The sequence below is a fragment of the Limulus polyphemus genome, unplaced genomic scaffold (genome assembly GCF_000517525.1).
Source record: "Limulus polyphemus unplaced genomic scaffold, Limulus_polyphemus-2.1.2 Scaffold3168, whole genome shotgun sequence".
In the NCBI taxonomy this organism is placed as follows: domain Eukaryota; kingdom Metazoa; phylum Arthropoda; class Merostomata; order Xiphosura; family Limulidae; genus Limulus; species Limulus polyphemus.
The window spans coordinates 24,119-35,683 of record NW_013668778.1 but is presented as its reverse complement, the minus strand read 5'-3'; the positions used below and the strand labels follow the sequence as shown (position 1 = coordinate 35,683).

Below are 11,565 nucleotides of genomic sequence, written 5' to 3'. Positions count from 1 at the left end.
GATCTGACACATTTTTATCCATTAGAGTTGATGTTTATACGTGATCCGACAAATTGTAATCCATTAGAGTTGACGTTTATACGTGATCCGACAAATTTTTATCCATTAGAGTTGACGTTTATACGTGATCCGACAAATTGTTATCCATTAGAGTTGATGTTTATACGTGATCCGACAAATTGTTATCCATTAGAGTTGATGTTTATACGTGATCCGACAAATTTTTATCCATTAGAGTTGATGTTTATACGTGATCCGACAAATTTTTGTCCATTAGAATTGACGTTTATACGTGATCCGACAAATTTTTATCCATTAGAGTTGACATTTATACGTGATCTGACAAATTTTTATCCATTAGAGTTGACGTTTATACGTGATCCGACAAATTTTTATCCATTAGAATTGACGTTTATACGTGATCCGACAAATTTTTATCATCATCTGATTTGAACCAATTTTTAAATACTTTTATGTTTAAGATCAAACACATGTCCGAGTTTGCACCTTATTCATTTTTAAATAAAATACATTACCTCTTAACCTCCAGATCCTGACCCTATACTGTAAAAGGATTTTATTAATTTATGTGTTAGGAATCTAGAAGACACAATAATGGACACGAAAATAACCTGAACTTAGTTGTAACTTCAAGCAAGTGATAAAAGGAAGAGATAACATATTACTCCACCCCGCCCCCATGTAAGATTGAACAGAAATTGAGGTGCTTAAGCTGGAAGATATTGAAATATTGGTTGAATTGAGAGGAAATGACCCATTTTCTGTGGGTTTTTTTATTTATTATCATTGTATTATGCATTCATAATTAAAAATTCAAAACTCAAACGTTAGTGTATCTAATTTTTTAAGTATTATTGAATTAGGGTACATATGAAAATCTAACTTATAAAGCTTATTTCTCAGGAAAATGTGTTTGTTGAGAGAGGACTTGAATCATTCTGGTATGAGTTAAGTCTTGAAATACCAGTGGCCCCTGGTGGCTCAGATGCAAGTTTGAGGACTTGTAATACTATAATTTGGGGTTTGATCCTTGTGGTTGGCACAGCACAAGTAGCCCATTATGCAGCTTTTGCTTGAATAAAAAAAAGCAACATAAGTATAACAGTAATTAACATTTAATCTATTGAAAATTTTTCATGGATTCCAAATAAAAGGTAGTAGCTGTAGTCCCCACCCCCCTCAAAGATTTGGCTGATTGATTAAAGTTTAATTTTAACACATGTTTCAGTATGTTCACTCTTTTGTGTTTGGTTGTTTTTCTTGAGATATCTGTGTTGTTATAAAAGTTGTGTTGCTTTCAAAGGTCTGCCAAAACGTATCGAGCGACCAACTGGTGCAGTTCTACGGACAGGTCTACGATCAAACTACTCTTGGTCACCGAATTAATCCAGATAACACCAAGCCCAAAGTTACCCAGTTTTCTGTGTGTACCTCCTGCTCCCAGAAAGTTACGCTTTTCAGCCGACTCCACCATCAGAAGTACAATTTCTTCCTGAAGTGTCGATTGAAGGTACGAACTGCTATATTATCCCTTTCACTGCTCAGTTAATGACTTAAACAAAAAAATTGAGTGTACGGCATAAATATCGGCAAAACTAAGTCAGCAAGATATATAGAAGCTATCTTCATATAGATACTGTATGTGTTCCTGCAAAGTTGGCAGTTTTGTAATGAGGCATATAAACATCCAGGTTTCATGGCTTAGATCACAGATGGCAACATGTCACAGTAGTGAGAAACTTTTCCTTGGTAGCTATGGGGTAAATAGGAGTTTTGCAGTCAGTGAGTATAAATGTTCATTTGGATATATCGGAACTATGCAGGAAAAGGGTTAAATAGTGAAAAGTGTGAGGGATGCAAGTTGAGTGGCATATATATATGGCTATGTATAGCCAAGGCTTTTGTTTTGTTCTTATTTGCAGGCATTACTGTGTACCATGTTATTATAACACGAGAACGGATGATGTGGTTTTAGCCTTTGTAAAGTGATATTTAACTCTGACTCTTTCATCCACTCACGAAAATAAACGGGTTTTAAAAACTCTTACATTACCAAACAACGTACGTAGCTGTTGTTTAACTTGGAAATATGCACCCTGTTGGGTGTAAAGTAGGTGAAACTGCAGTCCACTGTAGAGGGCGTAGAGTATCAATAAAAATATTATACCTCTATATTTGTAATTTTTACCTTTGATCAAAATAAAATAAATCTGTAATAACACAAGCAGTAAGTAATAGTGACTAGATGATGAATTTAAATGAAAAGTGATCAAAGAAAATATAAAAAAATATTCTATATAGTGTACTAGTATTTCATTTGTGAACTCTTGTTTTACATAGAGCAGTATATACTGTTTTCATGCTGACATACAATTGAGGATTATTGTTGTTCCAAATGCCTTGTGCTAGTTCGAGCAGCTCAGCCAAGTTGTTTGGTTGTCTTTTGACCTTCTCAGTTGTTACACAAGTCTCTACATCCTCAGGACTTTTCACTCACATCAGAACCTTGTGCATGTCCAGTTACTGCTGTAAGTATTCTGTTGGGATCATTGTCTTGCAGTAAGATGAATCTCCATCCGATGAGTTGTGTTCCTCAGAAAATGACACGATGGATCAGAATCTGCCTTAGCTTATCAACAGTCATGGTGCCATCAGTTTTGTATATATCCCTGATACTGTTGACTGAGATGTAGCTCAAAACTTATATTGATTGCCTGTAATTATTATAGGCTTTGTACTGCTGTTGCAGTATCTGACTGGTTGGATGACAACTAATTTCAGTGTAAACTATCAGAATGTGACTGTTAATTTTCAAACACTAGAGGGCTGACTTTCCTGTAGTGTTTGCCATGTATACCCTTTTTTCCTCACTTTTATCAAAATTATTTCCAATAGTTTATATTTTCGCTTTGAGAATAAGATGAATCACTAATGTTATTTTTTTAAATAATAATAAAGTTACTATACTTTTTTGAGATTGTTAAACAACAACATGAGATTAAAAATCATTATTATCTATATTTTTAGTGATGTTAAGTCTAGAGAAACCAAACCACCAGCTTCACGTTTATTTATTTTTTTTACCTCTTTTTTTTTCCATTGTTAATATATTTGTATTTCAGCAGGACAGTTGTACAGTTCGTTAAACAGTGTGTAGTTATGTGACATGAATTGAAGTTTCTTGTTTGTTTTAACTTAATATCAATAGTAATTGAAAAGTAGGTATCTCAGCGGGCTTTACTTGAGTGATGATGTAAGTCATACTTACAGACCATTTCTGTTTGTGTCAGAGAAAACTGTGAAGAAAAAATAAAATCATACATTAGCTTTCGTAGAATATAAGAAATTCATTTAAACCAGTTGCTTCCAATTTTATTTTTTTTAATTTTATAACGAATTATGGAAGAATTCCAAGTTAATAGATACGAAAATAATTTGAGAAAGTATTATTTTTTGACACGTAGGTCAGTGCTGTACGTGGGGGTGATGATAATAAGGAATCTCACCTTATTCTGGAGGAATGTCTAGAAGATAATTCTTGGGTCAGCAGGGTAAGATATTTATATGTATTCTTAGAATCAGTACTTTCTTTTAGGTCAGAGGATAAGATATTTATATATATTCTAGAATCAGTACTTTCTTTTAGGTCAGCAGGATAAGATATTTATATATATTCTTAGAATCAGTACTTTCTTTTAGGTCACAGGATAAGATATTTATATATATTCTTAGAATCAGTACTTTCTTTTAGGTCAGTAGGATAAGATATTTATATATATTCTAAGAATCAGTACTTTCTTTTAGGTCAGCAGGATAAGATATTTATATATATTCTTAGAATCAGTACTTTTTTTAGGTCAGCAGGATAAGATATTTATATATATTCTTAGAATCAGTACTTTTTTTAGGTCAGCAGGATAAGATATTTATATATATTCTAAGAATCAGTACTTTCTTTTAGGTCACAAGGATAAGATATTTATATATAATATTAGAATCAGTACTTTATTTGGTATCATGTAAATGTTTTTTCATGTTCACGCATTTTGAATACAAAAAAATCCATAATTATAATTTTGTGTTTAGGTTTTCTTATTTCACTTTGTAAATTTTTCAGGTTTTTTCTCTCTTGTGTATGTGTGTGTGTGTAACATTATTATTTTTTCAATACACAAATTTGTTATAGGAAAAGAATTAGACCATTAGTGTTTTGGTTAAGTAATCCTCCGTGGGCATCTTTTACTAATGAACATTTAGATGTTTGATTTCTTATTTCATGAAGACAGTTATATCATTACTACTTTTCACTGTATAGTTACGTATAAGGTTAATATAATCAATTATCAAGTCCAAAGAGCCATAATTTATAATGGGTTGTAAGTGTTTCAGAAAAAAAAATATCAATATTCTTTCTTATTTTTCATTAATAATATTTTTGCTTGACTTCCTTGTTTTGTTTACTCAGTATCTATTATATTTCAGATGTTCACTGAAGTAGTGGAGATGTGGAACGAGTGCGAGTGGCGGAGATGACAGTAAGAGCTGTCTCCATACAATTTTTAATGTACAGTCTCATTGAACTATACCATTTGTACAGCCAGGAGTGTAATGAAGATTTTTCTCTGGGAATTTCTTAATTAATTGTCTTTTTTTTTTTGCTCTGGAGAAGCTATAGTTAGGTGTATTTTTTCACAGGTTGGGATCCCAATTGTGCTGTAATTTTACGTTTTGATGTGGTACCATGTCAACAACAACTTTTGTGAAGCTCGGTAGCTATTAGGGAGTTAAAATGCTGGCATTTGCAAATTCCTGTAAAACCTGATGTGTAGATTGTAATAATAATTTATAATGGGTTTATCAGAAATTTTTTTTTTTTGTTTCAGGTACAGAAAATAAAAATTTATTCAACGCACAAGTTCTTAGCCATATTTGTTTCGCTAATATTTTGTTATTTTCCAAATGCTAATATAATAAAATGTTGACTGGTAACAAACACGTACCAAACATGAACAATGTAATTTTTTAGTACAACTTTCAGAAAATTCCCAAACTATATTTTACATTGTACAGTTCCGTTTGGAAATATATTTACCTCAGAAACAAAACACTGGAAATATAGTTTGTGTTTTCCAAGTTTTGAACTAAAAGTTTTATTATTTATCTGCAGTGTTCATTCCCTCTTAATCCAGAACTTAAGGGCTTGTTTCCTGTAAGCCAGTTCTCACCACTAATATTTGATTTATTTATGTGGTGTGAATCCACTTGTATTTTTTGTTAGGAAAGCACGTGATTAAACTGCAAGATTTATTCTTGAAAATGTTGGATAAATGTTTAATATTAAGATTTTCAGTTTATTTTTGTTTCTGCCAGTATAAAAATGTTTTGTTTGTAAGTATAAAACTAGTACATCTTGTATGGTGGGTATGAAAGTGACAACAGTTAAAGTGTTCTTTGTATCGTTTTTGTTTTTTAAATTATCGGAAGCAAATGTGAAAAAGGAATGAATTTTTTGTACATTGATATAACAAATTGAACCCCTTTAGCTCATCGTATCAGTATTATGTTATATCACTGATGGTAAAGGTGCATAAGTTCCAGCGAGATTCCTGGAAGGATCAAAATCCCAATTTTTCCTTCTATTACCCTTTGGTTAAGGATTAAAACTAACATAGCCAGCTTATTAAAATGAAAGTTTGGTAAAAAAAAAAAATATATTTTCATCATTTTCAATGTTTATCCTACTCACTGTTAACGGATGGACACATTGATGTTGTGCATCCTGGTGTTTAATAGTACCAAATAGTTTTACGTGCATATACAAATTATTACTGGAAATTGAATGGAGTCTGAGGGCCTATAATGTTAAAAATCAGGTTTCGTTACCCGTGGTGAGCGTAGCACAGATAGCCCATTGAGTAGTTTTGTGCTTAACAAAAATCAAACCAATAACTCTGGTGAAGAGAGCCCTCCAGTGGCCAGAGCAGAGAAAGCTTATCGTGTAGGTTTTATCTTAACAACAATACAAACAATTTTGAATTATTTCTTATCTAAACTATAAAAATTTTGATTATTTTAACAGTGTATGCATCATTTTCTGTTCTGTAACATCCTTATTTGTCTTTATGTTCATAAGTTTGTTTGATTGATTGTGTGCACACTTTAAAAGGTTTCAAACCAGAACTATTATTGGCTGAGTATTTAAAAATAGACAATCACCATTGTTTGTTTTTTATTGTAAGACAAAGATTCTCCACATGTATGCTTGAATGTTTCGTTATGGATACTAGAAAATAGTATTGGTAGATCAGTAAAGTTTGTACTACACCTGAGATAGATAAGTAACGTTTGTACTACACCTGAGATAGATCAGTAAAGTTTATACTATACCTGAGATAGGTCAGTAAAGTTTATACTACATTAATGACAGATGAGTAAAGCTTGTATTGCACCTGAGATAGATCTGTGAAGTTTGTACTACACCTGAGATAGATAAGTAACGTTTGTACTACACCTGAGATAGATCAGTAAAGTTTATACTATACCTGAGATAGGTCAGTAAAGTTTATACTACATTAATGACAGATGAGTAAAGTTTGTATTGCACCTGAGATAGATCTGTGAAGTTTGTACTACACCTAAGGTAGAGCAGTTATGCTTGTACCGCATCACAGGTAGAACTGTAGTACTTGATTAGTTAAGTTTGCACAACATCAGAGATCTGTAGTACTTGATCAATTAGGTCAGTAATACTTAATCGGTTTACATTACACTTGAAGTAAATCAGTAATACTTAATCGGCTTACAGTACACTTTAAGTACATCATTAATACTTATCAGTTTACAGTATGCTTTAAGTAAATCAGTAATACTTAATCGGTTTACAGTACACTTTAAGTACATCATTAATACTTATCAGTTTACATTACACTTGAAGTAAATCAGTAATACTTAATCGGTTTACATTACACTTGAAATAAATCAGTAATACTTAATCGGTTTACAGTATACTTGATCTTTTACATCTTCACCACATCTGAGGTAGGTCACATTTTTGAAAAAAAATTAGCATAAAAATTAGGAAATTAGTTTCAACACTTCATGTTGATTCTTCAGTGCCTCCGAGAAGAAACTTACCTGCACAGGTTAGATAATACCCGATTATGAAATTCCCATGAAGACACACATGATTAGAAAACAGTTCAGTTTGAAGTAACCTTTCAGAAGTGTCGAAGTTCAGTACAATTTTGATATTATAACTTTCAACAATTTTTATGTAATTTTCAGTTTTATATATCATTTGGGTTGCTTTCCAATTCGTAGGGTGGTCAGTCTCTCTTGTATGGGGAAATATTGTGTTATTTATAATTTTAATGTCTCTTTATTATCAGTATACAATATGTACGAGGTTGGTCAGTAATAGTTGATCAGTTTACAGTATGTACGAGGTTGGTCAGTAATAGTTGATCAGTTTACAGTAGGCACGAGGTAGGTCAGTAATAGTTGATCAGTTTACAGTAGGCACGAGGTAGGTCAGTAATAGTTGATCAGTTTACAATATGCACGAGGTAGGTCAGTAATAGTTGATCGGTTTACAGTACGCACGAGGTAGGTCAGTAATAGTTGATCAGTATTTTTGAAGAACTATTTAACTGAAAAATGGTTTCATTTATATAAGAAAAAGTGCATGTATCACAGTTTAGTTTTATATATATTATATCCTAAAAATTTTTCAGAAAATAAGTATACAAGAACTTCAAAACAAACATATCTAGAGATAAGTTTTTTGTGTAATTCTTCTTAAAAAACCTCGATTATTACAAAATATAACGTAAGTGCCATAAAGGTTTAGTGTTGTAGAAACGTTTCTTGGGTTTTCAGTTAGAAAGCAAATGTTATTACAGTGCATCGATACAAGCAAAAGTTTTCAAATTTTCAGTGTAGTAACTAATTGTAATAGAAACTCTCTCTCACTTCTTTTTTTTTTTGCCATGGAAATTTGATACCATAAACGTCTGAGTGATGTTTAAAACACGATTAATTAGTAACTCAGAGTAGAACTGGAGAAAAAAAGAGGGAAATCTGGTTGCATATATAGATGCGGTTATAGTTTACCGAGCAATATTTAGAATTGACAAGTTGTATCTCCTCTTTAACTGTACAACTTTTAATTCCACATTTAAGAACATTTTTCTTTAGTTCTGTGTTGTGCTGAAGTTTTCCTTTTATTGTTCATCATGTCCAGAAATACTACTATTGCATCATCAAGAATAAAAATGTAATTAAATTTACATATTTAACAGTTCTTTCAAAACTGCTTGATAATATGGTGTAGCCAAAAGCAACGTTGGGCAGTCGCCTTAACGTTCTATCTTTCTGACATTTTTTACTTCGGTATGGTATTATTAGAACACTAACATTTTACGGGGGGAAAAAAAAAAAAGTCTTAAAAATTGCATTATATTTTGAAGAACACGACTTCTAGAAAAAGGATAGAAATACTGTATTTTGATTTATAATTAAAATCTGATTGGAATCGATACTATGGAGAATAATATTGCAAGTTTTGATTTGGGTTATAAAAAAAAATAGGTTTGGAAAGTCCAGCAGTAAGGGAATGGTTGTTAAATTTTTATACTGTTAAACAAGATATTCATTGTGCATAAGGCTACTTTATCCAGTGATCAGTACGGTGATTTTGTATATAAAAAAAGTTGTGAAAGTAATATTATACATATATATATTTTGTCATGCTTTAGGTGGTAGTACCTTTTTTTTTTTAAATTGAATTTGTGACACACCAAGCTGTTGCTGTATGGTTTAGGTTTTAAATAATGAATTTAAAACTTGTGGCTTTTATCTAAAACATTTATGTACATTATTTTAACATTTCTCTGGCATGGGTGTATTTGCTTTTATTATTAAACCTTGAAAAACGACTTAATTTTTTAAGTTCAGTGAAATTTTTTGTTATGTTTATAATAAATTGAAGTTTTTAAAAAAAGTCAAAATATGTAACTACTTGTATGTTTGGGTGAATGTGAATGTTTGAATTCCAGGTATCAAACTGCCAGAAAAACAAACTCATCTTTAGAGGAAGTGTTACCCCCTTTTTTTTTTATTTTCTTCAAATTGTAAAATATGTAATATTGAAGAAAGTGTTTTTATCTATAAATAAAAAAAAAAGCGTTGCTGGTACCCTTAAGCTTGTTATTTATGTTTAAGCACAGTATAGGATGTGAAGTGTTTAGGTGATGGCCCTCCTGTTACAAACAGAACTATGTTTATAGATGTAGTGTTAGTACATGCTATCGTCATTTGTGCATAATTTATACAGTAATGTAAGAGTTCGGCTTGTGTGTATAAATATTTCTAGTTGTGCATTTTATCAGAATATTCTGAAAATAAAGTGAACAGTTTATATTATCACATTTATTTTGTGCGATTAATACAGTCTGATCAAATTATAACTGACTTGTTTCAGCTATGAAAAGTGTCTAGTAAAACAAGTTTTGATGTAAATGAGAAGGTTAATGATATTGCAGTAGATATAACTTACGTGTTCTGTAATAATAACCAACAGTGAACTTTCATATAACATTTTACTTTGATGAGTGTTAAATTCATTTTTACCAAAGTTACTGGTTGTCCAACTGTAATTATGTCACCACTACAAAGCCGACCAGGGCATATTTATTTGTCCCAATCTTGTGGACAGGATATTTCAAGCTTGGATTAATGGATTTTTTTTTTTGGTATTGAAAGAATATAACAGGTGCTATCTATAAATTCCTTGACCTGTTTAACTTTTTAAAGTCATGGGTCAAAGTGTTTCATAAATACAACTGCATTTTATTTTGAACTTACATAAAAGTACTTTGATTTTTATTAATGTGTACTGAGTAAGTCCATATTAAATATTCAGACATCAGATAGCGACAATTCAGATGCTAGAAGATTCTTTTGATGTAACACGAGAAAAAAAGTACTTTGAAGCTCGATATATTGTAGTAACAGTTTCATCAGGTTGAAAATAAGTAAGAACATTGGATATCGAAACTTGAAACTATCATTCTTTAATAATTAGTAAATTTTACATGATTAAGATCTTGTGTATCCATTTCCAGCCTAATGGTTTTGAAGCCGTTTGTGCACCATGCTTTTAAAACTTTTTCTCCCTGCTGAAGCCATACTCAAAATAAAAGTACAGAAGAAAAAAAATGTGATGATTTTGAAGTTTTATTTCGTATATAGCATGAAAATAAGAACTGAGAAAAAAAATTGCTGAAGTTGTAACCCTAAATTGGGTTTTTATCTAAAATAAAAAAGTCCAAGTACAGATCATTTCTACGAACAAAGTTTGTTGAACAAAATGAAGAATTTATCAGCAAGCTTTCTTGATACCATTGCATGTTCTTACATTGATTTTCTGTGTCCAGATATAATGGTTAAAACAAATAATATCTGAACAACCCCCCCCCCCTCCTCAAAAAAAAAAAAACACACCAAGTATCAATTTTGCTTTATTTCCCAAATTTCTGAACTCTGAGAAGCATAATTCACGTTACTTATTTGATTACCTACTATTCAACACTTTCATGTTATGAACTCAGAGAAATCAATAATACAACTGGTTTATTCATTGGATGTTTTTTTCCTCAACCCTGTACGTTATAAAGACTCCATATTCTCATTTTTTCAGCCAGTTGGATTATTAGTTTTTGTTTTGGATACAAGAACTTTCTCCTTGGACACGAGTTATTAGCTGTATAGGAGATGGATCATAGCATAGTGCTAGCTAGTGGCTGTAGTCACGTTGTGTAGCAACTTGTAACACTTCGTATTAGTTTTTATAACAAACAAGAAATATATCTTCAAAATACATAAAACTTCAAATGTTCATTGATTTTGTATCAAATTAAAAACTAGAGTTTTACAGATGTGTAGTCAGCTGAAACTTTTTTGCCCCCAGGCTAAAAAAAATGTACATGTATACTTAAGGACTGTGGATGCACTACACAAGTGATGGTCAAGCCTCACTATTTGGTCAAACAATAGTCCAAGAGTTAATTGAGCATCGTAAACTAACTGGCTCCTGTCTAGCTTATCACTTCAAAATTCGAGATTCATTGCATGGTGATTGCAATAGTGATTATTTTATTACAAGTTACAGCTTTTACAGTAAGGAAGATTATATAATATTGATTATTTTATCACAAGTTACAGCTTTTACAGTAAGGAAGATTATATAATATTGATTATTTATTACAAGTTACAGCTTTTACAGAAAGGAATATTATATAATATTGATTATTTTATTACAAGTTACAGCTTTTATAGAAAGGAAGATCATATAATATTGATTATTTTATTACAAGTTACAGCTTTTATAGAAAGGAAGATCATATAATATTGATTATTTTATTACAAGTTACATCTTTTACAGTGAGGAAGATTATATAATATTGATTATTTATTACAAGTTACAGCTTTTACAGTAAGGAAGATCATATAATATTGATTATTTTATTACAAGTTACATCTTTT

At 31.0% G+C, this 11,565-nt stretch overlaps 1 protein-coding gene across 1 annotated transcript in view; it reads left to right on the top strand.

Annotated features, from left to right (window-relative positions):
* Positions 1-9,444, top strand: part of LOC106468797 (glutamine and serine-rich protein 1-like) — a gene marked incomplete at its 5' end in the record, with an annotated part of 45,504 nt that extends 36,060 nt beyond the window's left edge. The window contains 3 exons of the mRNA XM_022397158.1: positions 1,325-1,531; positions 3,486-3,572; positions 4,504-9,444. Of these exons, the coding sequence (XP_022252866.1) occupies positions 1,325-1,531; positions 3,486-3,572; positions 4,504-4,554 (345 nt within the window). The remainder of the gene's footprint in view (positions 1-1,324; positions 1,532-3,485; positions 3,573-4,503) is intronic.
* Between the last annotated feature and the right edge of the window lie 2,121 nt (positions 9,445-11,565).